At 38.5% G+C, this 21,602-nt stretch overlaps 1 protein-coding gene across 2 annotated transcripts in view; it reads right to left on the minus strand.

Annotated features, from left to right (window-relative positions):
• LOC129780093 (telomerase-binding protein EST1A) overlaps positions 1–21,602 on the minus strand; it is a 195,974-nt gene that overhangs the window by 26,657 nt on the left and 147,715 nt on the right. For both annotated transcript variants that reach the window (XM_055788134.1, XM_055788056.1), the window contains one exon: positions 20,003–20,452. In XM_055788134.1, the coding sequence (XP_055644109.1) occupies positions 20,003–20,452 (450 nt within the window). The remainder of the gene's footprint in view (positions 1–20,002; positions 20,453–21,602) is intronic.

The raw sequence follows: 21,602 nt of genomic DNA on the forward strand, positions 1-21,602 counted from the left end.
ATTTGCATAACTACAAATTATAACATGTTTATGAGCCGCGCGATGATCAGATCCTCGCACAAGCTGGTAAAACCTGATCGATGGTCGTTGAAACATATCCCAAAAAAAAACGGAATCGTGAACTAACTCGATCAATGGATCACGTCGAAAGTTCGCGAACGGGTTCTGTGCGGAAGGATATCGCCCGCTAATTTGCATACTCTGCCGACGATCGATCGATGAGTCATCGACCTGTCCGAGCAGCGGTGCTAATGGGAAGCTCCCTCCAAGAACATTTTCATTAATCTAGCGGTAACCTGGGGCAACCTGGGGCACCTGGCACCACCACCGAGCGAGCGCGCGATCGTATTTTTGGGCGCGCTCTAAGGGTCGCGGCGTTGTAACTGTTCTTTAGGTGGCCCACGTCGTCTAATAACTTTTATCTTTCACCTTGCCACAGTGGTAAGGGAGGGCGGAGGGGTCCGCGGCAAGGCTCTCGATAACTATAATATCCCAGCATACCTCCCAGCCACTGTCGGCCACCGCTGCGTCCGCTCCGCCTTCGTCACCTTCACACGGTTCGATCCGCCGAAAATCTAGGCCAGATCGAATCTCCATAATCATTGGTGTTCTTCTCCACGCGTTGGTCCAGCTATTCGATCGATTCATCCAGCCCCAAAGGTCTCCCATGTTTCCCTCTCCTCGCATTGACCAACTCCCCATCCAACCATCGAACAGGTTGTCCCTGCGTTTTGTTAAGCTGTGTCGTCCATTAATTGACATCGAAAAATTAATTTATTATGCACAACGGAACCTTCGTCTCAATGGCGCGCGGATCATCATCACATTTCACACAGGGCCAGGGCAGGGCAGCGAATACCTCGAAACGGCCTTCCCCCGCTGTTGTGCGGCGGCGGCGGCGGTGTCAGAAGCATTAGCATAAAAGGTTGCTAGATTCATAAAAGCATTGAATATGATATTATTACTTTTTGTTGTTCTTGCTTGCGTCCGCCGTCCACTCCGGGCTGCGAGTAGCATGGAGTGGGCGTTCGAACGTAAGCGATCGACAGGGGGAACGATGGAACTAATAATTCTCTTCGCGTGGCACCCAAAACGGGAAGCAAATTTCGCGGTTTTCATTCGTCTTCTTTATTATGTGAAATTCGCCACGCAAATTGGGGATTGAGAATTTCCGCGACGCGGACCCCCGTCCACACCCCCATCCCGTGTGCTCGGATAGAAATTGAGAGTCAATTGGTCGTGAAATCTAGTCATCTCAGCAGCAGAGCAGACTGCTGCTGTTGCTGCTGACACTCATTTTGAGACGTAAAACCAATCGTTTCCTGTGGTGAAATTGACTATTAAGATGATAGCAAAGCCCCCGTTTGAACCGGTAGTGGGGACCACTTATTTTGCGCGGTGACGACGGGTTTTTGGAGTGCGTGTCTACTATTGAACAGCTTCCGAGAGGTACGGTGAGGTCTCACGTTGACAACGCCCACTGTGATCGGTAGTGAAGAGTCGTAAAACATTACCTTGCTAGCACCACCGGCATGAGCAACGGAGATGGAGTGATAAAATTGAGACGTTCACCTGATTACAGCCTCTCGAGCAATCGGACCGGTAATGCTTTTTCAAACGTAATGAGGACTTCTCACGAGCAATTGCACTCAGAATTGCGCATCCTATGCAACGATCCTTCCATTTTCCCCTAGCTAATCCACATTTTTCTCCAATATTTTCTGATTTTTCAATCCTTTACTGATTTTTGCCTGCTTATTTTGTAACTATTTCCCTTTCACTGCTTGTTCTGGAGCTTAGTTCTCTCTGCACCTGCTGCTTGATCTCGTCGACTTGCGTTTGGGAGAGCATATTGTTGCGTACAATCGCTCTACGCCTCGCGTTCATCGCGTTTTGGTCAAGCCTCCCGACGAACTCTGGATACGCTTCCTCGAACATTGCGAGTATTCGAGGGCGACCGCTCATGTCCGTCTCCAAAGCAGTGCAGATGTAATAGGCGCGGATCACGAATTCGTTCATTTCGTGTGTCCACATGATCCGTCGCCTAGTAGTACCCACAAGTGTGGACGACTGTCGTCTGACAGTCGCAACACGCCTCGTAGGCGCAGCGTTTCGTTGGTGATGTCGATGGCTGCTGTTTCCGTGTGGCGGTAGCTCTTCGGGTTGAACCCGGCTGGTGGCCCGCTCTTGCACATCGCCCTCCAGCCGCTGGCCGCTCGCTCTTACGCCCGTTCCAGGACCAGCTCCAGTTCGGGGACCCTCCTCGGGTGATCGCATTCGTAGTATTCGTCTTGACCTTAGCTCCATTGTCTGGGTGTATCTCCTTTGCCCGGGAGACAGCGGGTTGGCAAGGCCTCCATGACCCGGGAGGCCTTCCCCGGGAGAGACCCTCACCCCTATTCTGTATTTCGATCGATTCGAAATATTTCGAACGAGTTGATAAAATTACATTCTGTATTCCGTTCGAGTAGTTTCTGCATTTCGTTCGATCTGTTTCTCTTCGAACATTAAATGGGCAAAACGTTCGAAATAAGGAACGCAAAATTATAACTCGAACGAAATAACGGTTCCGAACGAAATGGAAATCCGTCGAAATACAGAATAGGGCTGCCTTTCACATTTTTTCACTTTTTTTTTCCTTTTTTTTAATTTTTTTTGTTTCTTGATCTTTTTCTCAATTTTTCACTCATATTATTCTATGTTTTCCCAATTCATTCTGATTTATCCTATTTTTTATCTCATTATTTCTTAATGTGTTCCTGAGCTTTTCCTAAATTTTCCTAATTATTCTCATTTTTTCAGGATTTTTGCTAAATATTTCATTATTATTATTATTTTTTCCTTTTTGTTGATTATTTCTTTTTTTTTGTATTTTTCAAACTAATGTTTCCTCGTTTTTTTTTAAATTTTTCACTAATATTGAATTATTCTCGATTCATTCAGATTTTTTCCTATTTTCCTTCTTTTTTCTGATTTTTTGTAATGATTTGCTGGCTTATATTTTCTTCCAATTTTTTTCTCAATTGTTTCTTGGTTCGTTCTGAATATTTTTTTTCTTTCTTTTCTTGTATTTTTTATAAATTTTATTTTTCAAACTAATGTTTCCTCTCTTTTTAATTTTTCACTTATATTGAATTATTCTCGATTCATTCTGATTTTTTTCCTATTTTACCTCTTTTTGTCTGATTTTTCCTAATGGTTTTCTGGCTTCTATTTTCTTCCATTTTTTTTCTCAATTGTTTCGTGGTTTTATTCTGAATATTTTTTTTCTTTCTCACCTTTTTCTACTGTTTATTTACCATTGTTTCTGATTATTTCCTCTTTATTTTTTACGGGTTGTTACCTTAATAATTCCTAACCATTGACGAATTTCATACTCGACTGGCCGTTGGCAGCGCCATCTCAGCTGGCAGTGTAACGTTGTGGATGTAAAGACATGGGTCATTTAAGCAACTTTGAATACATCAAATATTCGAAAAAGAATTAGACTCCTTTTTGAAAAAAGCCAAAAAAATTTACAAAAATTTATTACTCGAAAATTATGATACTCACAAAATTCTGGTCAAAGGATGAAATGTAGGAAATTGAGTTTTCATTAAAAAAAAATACAAAAACAATTTAAATCGCTGAAAAAAAAATATTTCAAAAATTAACTCATTTTTCTCGAAATCGTTTTTTTTTAAATTCTCAAAAAAATCATGTGACTAGCCCTTACAATTTTGAAGAAGTCGTCCATACATCGGAAGATATGCACTTTTCAGGGAAAAAATTTTCTAACAACAACTTTTTCATGTTTTCTTTGAAAAAATTACAACTGATCCTAATTTAGTTTGAAGTCAAGATATGCATGGACGACTTGTTGGAAATTGTAAGGGCCATCCACATGATTTTTTGAGAATTTAAAAAAAAAACCTTCATTTGGCCAGGATTTTTGAGGTACAGCAATACATAAGATGAGTAGGCATGAATTTCGTCTTCTGCAAATTTCCCTATTTTAACTAATTTTTTACGTAACGTTAAAAAATGGATTTTTGACCCCTTCTCGCGTTACATAATTAGTGTACGACGCCTAACTACGTCAAGAAAAAATCCAATTAAAATTCAATTATTTTTTTTATTAGTTTTCAAAATACCAAACATAAAATGCTCTAAAATTCTGAAAAATTAACACATATAAAACACATACAAATGAAAATTAGAGCACTACTTGAGACCTAGTACTGGTGTATTTTTTTCATTTCTATACCGGGGTGTAAAATCAAAGTTTCGGAAACGAAAGCGTTATGCCGGAGACCGAGATTTTGAGTGTTAATAGCTCCTAAACAACTGAACGAAATGGTATGATAAACACTTCATTCGAAAGATAAAATGTCTACGCGTTCTATACTTGTTACTTTCTGATCCAAAAACTTGTTTCAATAGTCTTAAATTTGCTTTCAAAATAGGCTATTGAAATCACCAATCGGTATATAAACGAGCGCCGCTCGGAAATCCACTCAGCTCTAATTGAACAGCGATTGGAGCATGTTGTCGCTGTTGTGGTGAAGCTCTTCATTTATCATGAAAGCGCGGATGAACGGTGTCACCAAGAGCCTGTTTGTGCACCTTAGGCCAAAAGGGAATCCATCAGGAGGAGAGTGATGCTACAAACGGTTCCCCGGGAAGATCTCGAAGCAGCCGCTACACACACACACATACACGCACGGAATTCTTTCCGTTTGGATCGAGAAAGATCCGGAAAATAATCTGCCAGTTCCTCTAGGAATTTAAAAATACATTCATGTGAAAGAGTTTATTTGAATGTTTTCTATCCATGTAACACTGTGACCAAATATGTTTCAATCAAGTGCTATTAACAGATGGTTATCGAGTTAGCATTAACCACTGGTGGGCTTCCAGTATCGAGGAAAATGTGGAAATATCTAATCGTTACTGAAAATAATCTGCCAGTTCCTCTGGAAATTTAAAATTACATTCATATGAAAGAGTTTATTTTTATGTTTTCTATCCATGTAACACTGTGACCAAATACATTAGGTTTTGTTATTTTTCAATCAATCGCAATCAACAGGATAGCTTCTGAAGATTATTCTTCCCCATCAGTAGGATATTTCCGTATCCAATATTGGATGCATAAAACCTTGTGCCTCCAACGTAACGCTCTCGTTTTCGAAGTTCTCCAAATATTTATTCATTCAGAATGAATTCAGATTCAACTTCATACAAATGATCTCTAAATCAACGATAGTCCTACGTCACCCTTGCGGTTATACCATAGATATAACCCACTTCCTCTTTTTTTTTGTTTTTTACATTGTTTTTCTTCAAAATTTCGAACTGCAAAACAAATATTCTGCTCTAAAAATTCTGAAAAATTTACCAAAAAAAAATGCACCTGCGAACACATTTAAATAAAAATTAAAGCATAACTGTGCAATGTTCTGAAAGCTTTGAAGAAATTGTAAATGTAAAAAACACGAGACAGTGGAGAGAGTAGAGAGAGTAGAGAGTAGAGAGAGTAGATAGTAGATGGAGTAGAAAGTAGAGAGAGTAGAGAGTAAAAGAGTAGAGAGTAGAGAGTAAAAGAGTAGAGAGTAGAGAGAGTAGAGAGAGTAGAGAGAGTAGAGAGGGTAGAGAGAATAGAGAGAGTAGAGAGAGTAGAGAGAGTGAAGAGAGTAGAGAGTAGAGAGTAGAGAGAGTAGAGAGTAGAGAAAGTAGAGAGTAGAGAAAATAGAGAGTAGAGAGAGAAGAGAGTAGAGAGAGAAGAGAGTAGAGAGAGAAGAGAGTAGAAAGAGTAGAGAGAGTACAGAGTAGAGAGAGTAGAGAGTAGAGAGTAGAGAGAAGAGAGAGTAGAGAGTAGTGAGAGTAGAGAGTATAGAGAGTAGAGAGTAGAGAGTAGAGAGTAGAGAGAAGAAAGTAGAGTGAGTAGAGAGAGTACAGAGTAGAGAGTAGAACGAGTAGAGAGTAGAGAGTAAAGAGAGTAGAGAGTACAGAGTAGAGAGAAGAGAGAAGAGAGAGTAGAGAGTAGAGAAAGTAGAGACAATAGAGAGAGTAGAGAGGGTAGAGAGGGTAGAGAGAGTAGAGAGAGTAGAGAGAGTAGAGAGAGTAGAGAGAGTAGAGAGTAGAGAAAGTAGAGAAAGTAGAGAAAGTAGAGAAAGTAGAGAGTAGAGAGCAGAGAGTAGAGAGGTAGAGAGTAGAGAGTAGAGAGTATAGAGAATATCGAGAGTAGAGAGTAGAGAGTAGAGAGAGTAGAGAGAGTAGAGAGTAGAAAGAGTAGAGAATGTAAAGGGTAGATAAAGTAGAGAAAGTAGAGATTGTAGAGAGTAGAGAGTAGAGAGTAGAAAATAGAGAGTAGAGAATGTAAAGTGTAGAGAGTGAAAATCAGAGAGTGAAGAGTAGAGAGTTGAAATTTGAGAGTAGAGAGTAGAGAGTAGAGAGAAGAGAGAACACCGTATAGAGTAGATAGTGCTCCTGTGGCCGAGTGGTTAGCGTCAAGCCTAACATGCCGGGGTTCGGGTTCGATTCTCGTTCTGGTCGGGGGAATTTTTCGTCAAAGAAATTTCCTCTTACTTGCACTGTGGTCACGCGTATTTCTAGAGCTTGCCACCCAGAATGCATTCAAGGCGTGTCATTTGGCATAGAAATCTCAACTAAGTACTAATAAAAATGACGCAAGCAGAACGTTAGTTGCATTTTAGAAGAAGTAGAATACAGTAGAAAATGAAGAGTAGAGAGTTGAAGATTAAAGTCAAAATTGAAGGAGCGACAAGTGATCGCAGAGGAACAGGACATTTGAAACGTTAAATAAACTATAGAAAAAAAGTTCTTTGGAACAGCAATGCTATTCCAAAGACTTTGCGGTAAACTCATTAAAGCATAGAATTGGGCCGCTAGCGGGTGGAATAAGATACCCAAATTTTTTTTTTTAATTCATCAAAACTCTACCAAGGAAGAAGTCTCCAAAGCTTTATTTCCCGGATAATCAGTCCGACAAGACAACGAAAATACAGCCTAAACTCGAACAATCGGAGGCCCACCGCAACGAATAGTCAATTTCGGCAAATAGGTCACCCCAGCGGGCGGCCGTGGGAAACTCTAGGCTGCGACATCGACACCTAGGAATCGGGAAGACACTCCCTCGTTTACCGCAACCAAAACAAAAAAACGCAAAAACTAAACCCAAACCCGAGTAATACCCGACCACTTCTCGCGGACACTTCGGAACCCATAAAATGCCGGCGCGACGATGGCCGCGCAGTTCTGCACGGTTTTGCACCCAGGGAGAATTCTTAGGCGCACCACGTCTTCAAACCCGCTAAACAAAAGAGAGCCTCATATAGGTATATCTCCATTTGGTTTATTCTGCGCAGTGTGCGCGCGAAAGCATAAACTGCTGGTGCCAGCCGATTCCCGAGTCCCATCCATCCCACCCGCTGCTGCTTGCGAGTCTCGGGCAGCATGTCGAGGCCGTAAATACGAAGAAATAAAGAATTTAGCTATTTTGATTTTAACATAACTCATTTAGTTCGCAATCATGTAGAATTTTAATGCGCGCGCAACAAGAGCAACAGTAAAAAAGCCATTTCTCCTGATACACTTTTCTCCATCGTCGGGTTGGGGGGGGCGGTGTCGGAATTCGCGGGTGTAGGTAGGAATCATTGCAAATTTCTTTGGCCCCACCGTCGAGAGACCTCCCCTTGGCCACCGCGCGATGGAGCCAAAGCAGCAGCAGTTCGTCACTGCTTAGTATTTACGGCGTCGCTTGTTACACATTAAATGAATTGAAATTATGTTAATCGGGCTGAAAATTAACCAAGGCTTAGGTCAGAGCATACGTACAGGTATACACAGCGTGTAAGTCCCGGGTGAGAGTGAGATGCGAAGGGAAGTGGTTCTGGAGAGAAAGAGCAGAGGAAAAAAAAATGCAAAAAACGCGATAATCCCGTTACCACCGAGTCGACGACGACGACGACAACGACGGCGACTTCTTCAGACTGCGCGTGGAAAGTGCGCGCGATGATGACGACGGGACTCGGCAATAACACAGAAAGGCCTTTTAATCGTGTGGTCTTCTGCAGGTGTTGTTGAACGTATTTCTGGGGGTCATTGTCTGTTCGATCCCGTTCCCGACGCGGTTCCATGAGCTTATGTGTGTATGCGCGCATACGGCAGAACAGAACTTTCGGATACTGTTCCAAACTATGGTCAACCAAGGCAGGGGCAGCCATCTCATCACATGTCGACAATGGCCAACAGGAAGACAAATTGCTCGCGACAGCGACAGCGCTACGAAACGAATGATGAGCGAGAGATATATATAGACCTTAACTCTAGTGTAGGTATTAACTGGAAAAATAATCGCTGCAATTTGGAACAGCAGAAGTCGCTTCTCCTACCAGCTTCGAGTTCGTTGTTTGGATTTGATGGATTTGATGATATGTGCGAAAGGCTATTTGCATTCATTGAGCGCAGCACAAAAAGTTGGCGAAGAAAATCAACAAGAAATGGATACAACGGCAGCAGCGGAAAAAAATGCATGGCTTAGAATCAGTGAGAAAATTAAACACCATCAATCGCCATTATCGGATCGCCGTATTGTGTTGATTGCACCAAAGTTCGATTGTTCCATTTTTTTTCTTGCGCTTCGCGTTCCCTTCGCAACGATGCAGATTGAATAGGAAAAATATTTGCAGCCAACAGTGCTTCGGCATTCGAAGGATGGCCATTAGGTGGTGAAGCCGACGCTTGTCCAACAGCAGAGCAGACGTGGCGCGCGAATTGTTTAGAATTTAGATTTTTTTTCCCACCACCTGCCTCTTGTCGAACTGAACAATGTTTATCGACATCGTCCTCTCCGGGATCACTTGTCCCGGTCGAAGTATCGGTGGGAATTTCGAGTGGGGCTAATCAGCCGGGATCCCAAAGGAACCGCAAAGGTAATATCGTCAAGGTCGTTCGGGAGATTTATGTACAAAGCAATTTTGTCGATTCCAGGTGCATCTTATTTGGACATTCTTCGAGATAATCAAGTGTTTTTGTCTGCCATTTTTTATGTTCTGTTCTGTTGGAAACGCTTGTGATGTACATGTTGAAATACTTTAATAAATATTTGGAAATTGAATTTGAGATTAAATTATGAGATCTTAAATAAATTCTCGTTGTGACGATACAATAGTGCATGTCCTATATAGATGGATCCACACCAGGTCTGCCGAATCTACTACAGATGTTGAACTACATTGTTGATTACAAAGGTAAAGGGTGTAAAATGAAAATCTGAAAAGTGGGCATACAACGAAAATATTAATACTATAGTTTGCGAAAACAATTGTACCTAAACATCGTGCATCACAAAAAAGAAAAAAAAAGTCACAGGAGGGTTGAGTCCGAGACACGACCGCATAGTTGACGTAGGATTCCGTTATGCTGTCTGTTGATTTTGGATATGTTTGAAGAATTACATCGTTAAACTCTTTGATATGATTTGGTGGAAAGGGCTGTTTTGTTCGGTTGTTGGGTATTGTTTATTCACTTCATCAGTGTCTACCGAGTGATGATGACAGAACGATGGTAAACAGTTGGATGGTGCGTATCAGATAGAAGATGCCGAAATGGAATGAGATATGATGAAAAATGCTATCTGTGACCCTAGACGAGATGCCTCCTGTGTTATGTACGGATGAAATAAAGAAAACAAACTCACCAATGTAGTACAAGATAATTACCAATACCGAACAAAATTATCAATTTTTCTCATCAGTAAAAACATGTTACTTTAATATGGAGAAAACATATTTGAAATGGAAAAGGTTACTTTCTTTTATAATTTTTACATTCAACCCAATGCGAATTTTAATTGGACTAACAACACCTAATATTATATCCAGAGCATATGAGAAATCACGTTTTCGAATATTTCTTCACATTTCCAGTATTCTCGCCGCATGAAATTTTCTTGGATGAAAATAAACACAAAAAAACAGACAGCTTAAACCGAGGGACCCGTTCCCGAGCGGGAACATATCTTGGTTTTTATTTAAAATTGAAATAAATCGTTTCATATATCAAGTCATTTTTAACACAACTGCTACCATATACAATTTGACACTTACACTTGTGCTAAATTTTTCATAATACCTGATCGGTCATTGATATGAAATTTCACGAAGCAACCAACATTAAAGTGGCAATTTAAATTTTATTTGCTAGAATTAATCGTATCACTCACCTCACTTGCAACACAAAAATGCCCCTGACTTGCATATATTTTTGATGCCGATTTCCCCCGGGCATCTTGATTTTGATGTCTCTGTTAGGGAACACATTTCGGTGGGAGCAAAAGCTCGCCCTACTTTCATGTATTTGCAATGCCGATTTCCCCCAGGCAGCTTAGTTTTGGTGTCTCTGTTAGGGAATCGCCGCATGTGTCGTCAATTTCGACCAATCAGAAGTGGGTATTTCCATTAGGATAGGGGTTGAGATTTTTCAATTGTTCGATAGTTAGTTTCATGACATATATTATTTTATTCAAGATAAAAAATTGTTATGGAGTGCCGAAATCGATTGACGCAAAAATTTCATCTATCTATCATGAAATGTCTGAGCAATAAGCGTTTGAAATTGGACAATTTTCACGATATACTCGATTTTCAATTTGTACCCCAATATGTTCCCGAAAGACGTAATCCTACGTCAAAAAACAGCAGCACAACCAATGTTGGATTTTCGATTTTAAGTCTTCGATTCTATTTTTTACTTGTAACTTTTTTTTTCGTGAATTTCACAAAAAAATATACAACTATCTCACCACACATTGATAATCTAGGTCTCTTTTCATAATAAAATGTGTCTTTGAGGCAGAAATTTTGAAAAATGAATGTGTCCGGCATGTTTGAAAAAAAAAAGATTGAGTCGGGAAAGACAGACACTATCTGAAAATTCAAGTTTATGTAATCGATAAGTTTTGGAGATCTTTGAATACGAATATGTGGATGAACTTGCATGCGTAGTTAGTAGTTAGAACCCACAAACGTTCGCTTACTTTCAACTTTCAACTTTTTCACTTCCAAAATGCTATTGAAACCCATTAATTCAGATTTTCCACTACTATATCCTGTACTAAATTTTCTCATCTTTCAAATGACTCAACAGAATCGTCTTCTGTAGCGTACTTTTTGAAGTAGAGCCAGTTTGAGGCAACAGAGTCCGAAACAAAAAAAAAAAGTTCTATAACTCAGTCATTGTTGAAATTCGAACATATGCGTTTTTTTTTTCATCAAATATGGTCGTCTATTTATGTTAAAGTTTTTTGAAGTTTTAAGCTTTTTTAACTTTAAAAAAAAATATCTCAAAAACTACAAAGCCTACAAAATGTTAGTGAGAAAATGAAATGTAGGAAATAAGTAAATCTTTCATCAAAAAAATACAAAAAAATTTAACTGAAAAAAAATATTTTAAAAATTGAAATTCATTTTTCTGAACTTTTTTTTTTATTCTGAACGAAAATTGAATGAATAGTCCATACAACTCCCAACAAATCTTCCAAAGATCGGAATAAGGACACTGAAAAAGTTTTTAAACAAGCAAACGGTCATTTTGTCTACTTATCCTCAATCAACAGTATGAGAGGAAACATCATGAGAAAGGTTGGCTCCACCTTTTAGTTGGATTTTTTCACTCAACTCAAACAGCATCACAGTAGAGTAATATAAACTATGCTTCTGAGTTATTTCGTATGCTTCGATACAACGTACAGTTTTGAAAGTGAAATGTACGTTATGTCGAAGTTTCCCTGTATTGATTCCCGATTTTTTAACAGTTGATTTCAAATTATCAATTCGTGTTTCCAATTTTGATTTTCAAAATAATTTTTTCAAGACTAAATTTCCCTCTAATTTATCATTTTCATTATATAGACATTTTTTTTAATTTAAAATTTTATTTTTGACATTTCAAAAAAAATTTTTGACATTTTCAATTCAAATTAATTATAATTATAAAATTGCTAATTAAAAAAAATGTGGTTCTAATTTTAATTTAAAAAAAAATAAAAAAAATAAATATGAAAAAACACTCTGGAAATAAATGAAAGCCAAAAGTTTTGTATTGGAAAATTTTATATTTTCGATTTTTGGGCATTGATTTTAAATTGACAATTTGTTTTCCTATTTTTGATCTTTGAATTTCAATAACTCAATTGTTTTAAATTTTTAATTACCAAATCAAAATTTTAAAGTAGAAATGAAATTTTTAATTTTGATTTTTGTTTCCTGAATTATTATTATTTCAATATCAACCTATAATTTTCATTGAATTTGGAATTCTACTTTCATTTTAATTTAAATTTTGAATTTTTGACTTCGATTCATAGATTTATTTTTTTCATCTTTTTAGTTTTCATTTTATTTAGTCAAATTCGTTACTATTTGCAATATATTTTTTTTCAAATTTCCGATTGTCAATAAGTGATTTATTTAAGGGGGTATTCTAGTCTAGAAATCTGAAAAAATCGAAATTTTTTTTTTACCATATTTCTGTAGTTTAGGCATTCAAGAATATACTCTAGAAAGGACTTATCGAAAATCCTATTATTTACCTAGTTAGAGCCATCTTAGTGATGTGGTATCTAACCTGTTACGGCCATCACAATGAACTTCAAACGCGTTTCTCTCGGAACTAGTTTTTTTCTAACTGGCGTACACGATATCTCAAGTTCTACTGAACCGATTTATGTCAAATTTATATGAAAATAATCTGCATACATCTCTCTATCGCATGAACCAATAAAAAATTATAACTTTTTAATTTTACTATTTTCAAAAAATCGGTAAACGCAAAAAAAACGTTTTAAACAGCATTTTTGTTTTCAAACGGCCGCTAACCCATGTTTTTGACTTGTCCGAGGTTCATGCCATAGCGACATCTTTACTGATTCAGAATCTGTTCGATTTTTTTGTTTCAGATAACCAGAAGGACTGGAATCGTGTACGCCATGGCACAACTTTTTTTTGAACACCCTCACTTCACCAGCATGTAACTATTCTAATTATGAATATATTTTTTTCCGTCCTATTTTTGTTTTATTGTTGAAAGATAGATAAACGAATAATGATATAATGGATACTAAAATATTCTTTGTTTTATTTTTACGGAGTTCGAAAAAACGTCCGAAAGTCGTGTCTCCACACTAGAATACCCCCTTAAGTAAAACTTAAACTTCCAAGTTTTCTTGTGGTTCATTGTTAACTTTGAATTTCGAGGTTTAATTTCATAATTCAAATTTTTAAAATCTTAAAACAATATTTTTAATATTAGATCCTTACGTTTTTGCTTCCAAAATTTTGATGTTCCTCTTTATTTTTAAATATTTAAATATTTCATTATTTATTTATTTTTCAATTTCAGGATTAAATAATTAATAAATTATGAATTTAAGAATAAGACCACTTTATGAAGAGGACTCGAAACCCATAAGACCAACAAAATTTTGATCAAGGAAGAAAATGTAGGAAATTACTTTGATTTCCATTGAAAAATATCAACAAACAAACTTACACTGAAAAAATGATTTGGAAATTAATTTTCCTCAAAATTTTTTTTGTTCTCTAAAAGATTAAATGAATTGCCCATACAATAACCAACAAATCATCGATACATCGGAAGAAGGTCACTTCTACAGAGAAAAGGTATTTTAAACAACAACTTTTTCATGTTTTCTTTGAAAAAATACCACAAAAATTATCCTAATGTTGTTCAAGAGGGTATTCTAGTGTAAAGACAGAAATTTCGGAAGTTTTTTCGAGCCGAGCTCCGTACAAAATAAAACAAAACTTATTTTTAGTATCCATTATAACATTATTTGTTTATCTATCTTTTAGCAATGAAAAAAAAATTGGACGGGAAATAAATATTCATAATTAGAATAGTTACAAGCTAATAAAGTAAGGGGGTTCAAAAAAAAAAGTTGTGCCATGGCGTATACGATTTCAGCCCTTCTGAAACAAAACAATCAAACAGATTCTGAATCAGTAAAGATGCTGCTACCGCATGAACCTCGGACAAGTCAAAAACATCTTTTTTTTTGACAAAATGGCGGCCGCTTTAAGAAAAAATGCCGTTCAAAATGTTTTTTTCTTACGTTTCCCGATTTTTTCGAAATGGCAAAATTTTCAAAAATATGATTTTTCAATGTTTCATGCGACAGGGAGATACATGCAGATTGAATCATATAAATTCAACATCATTCGGTTCAGTAGAGCTTGAGATATCGTATATGACAGTTTGAAAGAACTAGTTTCGGTAAAACACATTTGAAGTTTATTGTTATGGCCGTACCAGGTTAGATTCCGCATCACTAAAATGGCTCCAACTCGATAAATAATGAGATTTTCGATAAGTCCTTTCTGGGGTACAGTAAACATTCACTAACTGGGCGAAAAAGACCAGTTACCGACATTCGCGTTTTAACTGGTCCGGCATGTTAAACGTCAAATGAAATCGAAGGGAACTTCAATTAATTGTTTGATTCGCGTTGGCCATGAAATTGGATAAGCAATGGGATTCCAATCGATGTTTCGCATTGAGTGCGACAACAGGTATGAAATATAATTTGAGGAAATTATGTTTTCTGCAATTTCCGTTCTGTTTTTGTCATGCGAAAATAATGTTAATTTTCATTACATTTCAAATTAAATTCGAATGCCCCTCACAGCAAATATTCCATTTGAATATGGCGTCGATTGTTTACGAAATTCTGCTTTTTAGTTGGTCCAAGGTCCAGTTAACGTTCGCCCAGTTTAAAAGCAGACCAGTTAAACCAGAACCAGTTAGCGAACGATTACTGTATATTCTTGAATACCTAAATTACAGAAGTATGAAGGAAAAAAATTCGATTTGACGTGATTTCGCTTCGTCGAGATACGACATTTTATACGTTCAAATTGAGGCAATCAAGTTAATATTTTTCAACTAAAAAAGACGGGTGGGTAATGTCGGGAACATAACCGGAGTGACGTAGGACTATACAAAGGGGACAGCTTTTGTTAAATATATATTTTAAGTATATTGTTTTATTTTCTTCTCCTACGTGAATACCTACCTATCTACCTGAAAAATGGATTAGTTTACTGTTTACTCTTCATGAATATGTTGATGGTTCTGAAAAGAACCTTTGGTGTTGTGTTTTTGTTATCACTCGATATTCCCATCTTGTTCGGTTAAACCTTCCTGTTTAGCTATTGCGTTTGCCACTCGCCACAGCTTTCACAGTTGGAAAATTTCTTCCCATCCAGCTTGGGACATGTTGTTCAGTAAATTACATTTAATGCAACGTGCCGGAGAAACACTTTGCCACTCACTGAAACTAATTGTTGCCTTGAAGCTGCTCTGTTCTTGATGCGGGTTTTCTGATGGTCGTGAGCAGCTTTGCAAGCCAACTCGAGCACTCCGACGGCCGAAACTCTATTATCGCTGTTAGGTATACTGGTGCTCCGGCACCAATCCGTTAGGACTAGTTACCCTTGCGGAGCAATCAGTGAGTGCGACCAACAGGGAACTGGAGAACTGCACGGTTCGAGTGAGACTTTGCCTTTCCCTTAACTTGTCCTCCTTTGTTACGTCCACGATGCCGATGCCGTACAACCACACGGGTTTACGGTTTGAAAGAAAATAAGATATTTTTTGGGGTCCGCGTGTTTTATACTCTAGCGGTACACACTCACAGGATAGAGACAAATCGGCAGACTCAGCCAGAGGGGCGAGTCCAACGAGACGAACGAATGGGCGTTAAAAGGAAGCGATGGCAAAAAAAATACATTCATTACGATTTGTTCGCTCGTTGGATTCACATGCAGGCTAAAAAGGGTTCTTTTCAGGATCACAAAATTATCTTCAATCTAAAGAGTTTATTGTTTTGTTATCACTCGATATCCCCATCTTGTTCGGCTAAACCTTTCTGTTTCTGATTGCATTTGCCACTCGCCACAGCTTTCACAGTTGGAAAATTTCTTCCAATCCAGCTTGTGACATATTTTATAGTAAATTACATTCAATGGCACGTCGCATTATCACCACTCAGTGTCGCATTGGAGGCGATTTTAACCTGTAATTGAACATTTGCGATGACAGTGGTACAGTGTCGACTTTCAATGTGGGGTCATAATTTGGATCTCTATGTTTACAAAAATGTCCAACTAAATAAATCGCATTACATGTCCGTCCAATTAGCTAAATGTCGAACTAATTGTAAATTACTGTACTTTGAATCTGGAAACAATTTAAGAATTGGTGAAAATTGAATAATCAGGAAAGTCCCCAACTATCAATAAGCTCAGAACAACTGCCAAATTCACATACTCATCAGATCCTGGCAAACAAATTATGAAAACATCAATTTGTGTTTTATTATTATTTTGGATAATGGTTTAGAAGGGGGTCTCCGTAGCCACATTGGTTGCGCGTTCGCTTAGTAAGCGATCGATCGAGAGTTCAAAACTCAGGACCCTCATTGACCATCTTTGTGTTGTTACAGAATAACTACGTCCACGCAACAATCATCAGCGATGGAGATCGATCCACGGTCGAAATTAGATCGATTCATCCATGCAACTGCTCTGCTCTGCAAGACACATCGGGCTGCTGTTCTATAAATAGCTCAACAATGATCAATCAACTTTCTCCGCTGTCCGGTGGTCTAACTGAATAATGGAAGAAAAATACAATACAGAATACTCTTACGCCTAAATGGCTACTGTGTAAATGAACCATATGCAATGGTATAGAAGGAATACTGGCGAATGGCAATTGTGTAATGTAATGTGCTATAATTATAGATATGATAACCATGTGACATGTACACGATTAAAATTCGGCTCTGTTACAGCAAAAATGCTAATGAGCCTGAAATAAATAAATGGGATAAAAAAAATGGTTTAGAAAGCATTGAACTTTATTTCCTAAACTCTTTTTTGGAAGGTTTAATGGCCCTGAAAAGCGCCTTGTTTTATGGAATGGTTCCAATTTAGAAAACTTAGTACTCGTGGTTTTGAAAAAAACCATTTCGAACGCCCTCAATGCCGCCTTGTTCTGGATTTGCCACCAAAGCAGATTATAAAAAGAACAAACTTTTTTCATCTGCTACCTGCTGCCGTTTTGCGATTGCGTTTGCCACTCGCCACTCGTTGCAACTACCTCGGCCTTATTCTGCGTGGCGTGTGAGGTGAGATGACAATTGTCACTTATGTCACGCGATTCCACCAGGCGTATGCCGTGAGAAATCTCACTTGAATGAACTCTCACTTTATTCCCGCTCTCAAATATACGTGACGATTGTCACATGAACTGGGATTTCTAGGTGACAATCGTCGACATGTCTTGAGGTGTCGACAGTGCATGAAAACAAATGAAAAATTGAAGAGGAATAATAAGTGTTTTTTGGGTCGTATAGAATCGATAGTAATGGTATTATATGTATCAATAAATTCAATTTATCTTCAATTTTCACAGTACGAGAGACAAATTGCAAGTAGTTTTTTTTTTTGTTGTGAAAGCGGTAGTGAGTCTGTTATTCCTCAATTGGACGGATAAGCACACCGAAATTATTTTCATTTCATGAAATCTATTTATTTTCTCTAAAATGTATCTATCACATGGATCTTGTGTTTCATCTATCTATCCGCGAGTCATCGTCACCGAACTGCATATCCATTTCAGAAGCTGTGGTATATGCCCGAGCCGGAGCCAGAGCAACAATTTAACACTGAGAGTGCAGAGAGCAGCAGCAACTACGACCAAAACAAACAAAAATGCTAAACTTTACAGGATGCAATCAACTGTTTCACCAAATCTAAATCAAATACCTGCAAATTCGGCAGAATGTCCTGATACACTAACAACAGGCCAGGTTAAATCAGATCTATAGATACGGTACTGACTGCAGCAAAACAAATATCTGACCTCTCTGAGCGAAACAAATAAAATTCTGGGATGCCAGATGTTTTTTCTCAAATATATGCGATAAAAATTTGAAATATTTGTAAATATGTGCTAATGTCTGACATACTGACCAGCTTCGTTTATCATATGGAACCAATAATGTTTTGTCACTATTTTAAATAGCCTGCAGCAGGAATAAAAGGTTGTGATAAAAGTTAAATGTCTGCAAATTCGTGAACACATGTGCGAATGTGGCATCTTTGATCAGATTTGGCAACCAGCAGAATGAACGCCTTGTCACTTGCTGTTCATCCTCTCACATACATCAAATGAACCTCTCACGGCATCCGAAACGACTGTAGGAATAGAGTGAGGAGAGTTGCGTGATGGTGATGTGACAATTGTCATCTCACCTCACACGCCGCGTAGAATCAGGCCGCCTGTTGTCTTGATGTCCACCGAACCGAATGTGTTCTGCTCCGAACGCGGGTTTTCTTATCGTCGCCAGCAGCTTTGCCAGCTAACTCGATCACTTCGGCGGCCGAAACTTTATAACGCCGGCTAGGTGGAATGGTGCACTGGTACTAACGCGCTTGGCCTAACTACCCTTGCGGGGAACTCCAGATCAACACGGTTCGAGCGGGATTTTGCCTTTCCCTTCACTTTTCCTCCTTTACCATGTCCAGACATGTCTGCTTGGGTTGGTTTGTTGATGTGTTGTGATGCGAACCGATGTGGTGTACGGTTTGAATGAGAATGATCGTTACAGCAGCGGAGCGGGGATTTTTAAGCTGACTGGCTGGCTCGAGAATTACGCATGTGTGAGACTGCGACCAATGTTTCCCTCATTTTTTTTCTTTTTCCTTTCCAATCGTGCTTCATTGTATTTCGCTGCTACTCTGGTTGCCCGTTTTGGTCGGTGCGATTTGAGAAGCACAAAATGAACCAATCAAAAATGGGCACATAGTGCATTTGGACAATGCTTGATATTTCACAATTATTCAATTATTTATCTCAAGAAAAATGAAATGTTATGCATTATGATAGATGCGTAGATATATTTCCTATCAATTGATGCAAAAACCTTTGCGATCTATTGAGAAATGCTCGAGTTATAAGCGTTCCAAATCTTGCATTTTTTCCTACTTGTTCAGTGCCTAGATTTCCATTTCACCCCCTATATCTTCCGGTTAGACGTAGTCCTACGTCAAAATTTAAAAAGATAGGGCTTCGAGACAAAACTGGGTAGCTATGCCACCATGGGTGTCATGATTCACAAAAAAAAACAAACAGAGAGAGAGTCAGAATCGACAGTCTCTTGTCCAGGTGCATTACAAACGCATTTGAATGTGATTATTTTTAATTAAGAAAGTTTTAAGCTTTATTCAAAGCAACCTTCCTCCCAAAAATTCCCGTCCTCCAATAACCGGCGAATAAGCATAAAAAATCATCAAATTAACACTAATTCCCCAGCACACCGCAGCGTTTGCGCATAATTTAGCATTGATGACCGCTTCTAATGGGTTTTTTTTTTCGGAAGTATTCCGCATCATGCAAAATTTCTCCGAATCGTTTCGTGATCACGCCAAATAGCTTCCCCGCGACAGTCATGGGCGCTAAATTTCACGACGCGAATCCACTCCCCGTAAAATGGCACAATCCGGCGATCCTCCGATCCTCCCTGATTGGCAAAGCAGCGCAAAGTAAACAGTCAATATTATTATTATCGCGCCGAATCGAATCGGCGGAATCGCTTCATTAGGCGCGCGCGCGTATTCTAGAAATTGAAATAAAAAGATAAATATGCAAATTATGCGCCCTGCTCGCTCCTCGCTCGCACATAAACGCAATTAATTAATACCGGTCCTGGTGAGAGGACTCCTGATCACCGGTCGAAACAAAATGATAATAAATATGCAATCCAAACGCCCTTCGCGCCTCGCGATTCGCACCGAAAAAGGCACCACCAAATTCCGAAACAGATTTCGGCAATTTATCAAAATATTGAATTCAATTAAAGCAGCCTATATAGAACTGGGAAAAAAATTAATAAAATAAATGTCCGACTTACATGCAATCGCTGGGTGTATTTTTCCTGCATCTTCTGCTTGCGCTCCAATTCGTCTTTCCGGCGGAGCAACTTGCGAGTCTCCGGATCGCTCTTAGCCTCCTTCGATGTGACACTATCACTTTTGTTGTTGTTGTTATTGCTGGTGTTCGTGTTATTATTATTATTATTATTATTATTACTGCAACTATTGTTATTGCCACCGCTGTTACTATTAGTATTGTTGTTGTTGTTATTGTTACTTTGATTATTGCCTCGCCGTTTGCTCTTAGAAGTGGAGTTGTAGTTATTGTTTCTCTTCCCCTCTTCTTCGTTGTGTGTCTGTTTCTTCTTCTGCTGCTCGTGGTTACTTTTGGCTGCAGTCTTCTCTTGGTCTTTGCTCCCCATTGGCTGCTGCTGGCTTTCGCTTTCGTCTTCGCTGAAACTTTCCAAAAGGATCTCCGAGTCACTCGACTGGAAATAAATGGAAAGAAAAAAAAACAGAAGAACAAATCAAAAACGTACCGTAAAATTCGCACAAGAGAACGCCATGTGGCGGCATCGAATTGCGGCCAAATGCGCAAAATTATGTTCATCATAAATAACTAATCCCGATTTCAAGCGAAAATTGTGCACACACACACAGTTATTGCGGTCGCGAGTGAGGGCCCAGAACGACAGGAGGTCCGGATTCGCAGAAATTGAAGCCCTTTTTCGCTGATTAAATGCGACACATTAATTGCTCCCAACAATGAAATTAGCTTCTGCGGACGACACATCGGAAGAGTCGGAAGAGTTGCGAATTTGAATATTTGTACCCATACACACACTCATGCATTCTGGCGATGGAAGTGGAAAAAGCCAACGGGTGGCCCCATCCGTGGAATGATTTGTGGCAGGTTGGGTCAATATTTATAATCACTTTATCGTGCGATGGCCGGATCGGGTCAAAGATAAGCCGATGATGAACACTTATAAATTATGTATGCATGGAAATTAATTCAGGGAGCCAGCTTCTCACCGGAAGGTTGCACTGGTTCAGGTTCGTAATCGGTGAATTGTAACGATGACCTGTCTATGTCTTCATTGTTTGCTTGATACTCATAGTCGAACCGTACCTTTCATTGGCACGCTTTTCATTCCATTCCCGATTATAGTGTTTTCTAACTTTAGATCGAATTTCATTTAGCATATTTTTGCATTATTTTGCATATTTTGCTTTTTAATTTGTTAAAAAGCAATTGATTATTTAACTTTTTCAATTGATATTTAACTTTTTCAATTTATTTCACTGTTTATGTTTTGATTTTATATTCACTTTCCCAATTCTTCGTTTCAAAATTTGCGCTTTTTCATTCTGTTGCTTTTATTTTTTTGCTGTTTCATTTTTGATTTGCTTTCGTTTTCGCTTCTTTAACACGTTAAGCCCAGCGTCGGTCCTTAGGGGTCGACGTTGAGCTTTTTAGTAGGACAGCGCTGACTGCCTGGAACTGACAGTTACCAAATTATAGGATAAAAATATATACGGTTTGATTTCGAATATTTTACAAAATGTGACTACTTTCTAATCGAATTGCTGACTATTTTATATTTATACAATAAATATCTTTGGGAACTGAGACCG

The sequence above is a fragment of the Toxorhynchites rutilus genome, chromosome 1, assembly GCF_029784135.1.
Source record: "Toxorhynchites rutilus septentrionalis strain SRP chromosome 1, ASM2978413v1, whole genome shotgun sequence".
NCBI classification, from domain to species: Eukaryota; Metazoa; Arthropoda; class Insecta; order Diptera; family Culicidae; genus Toxorhynchites; species Toxorhynchites rutilus.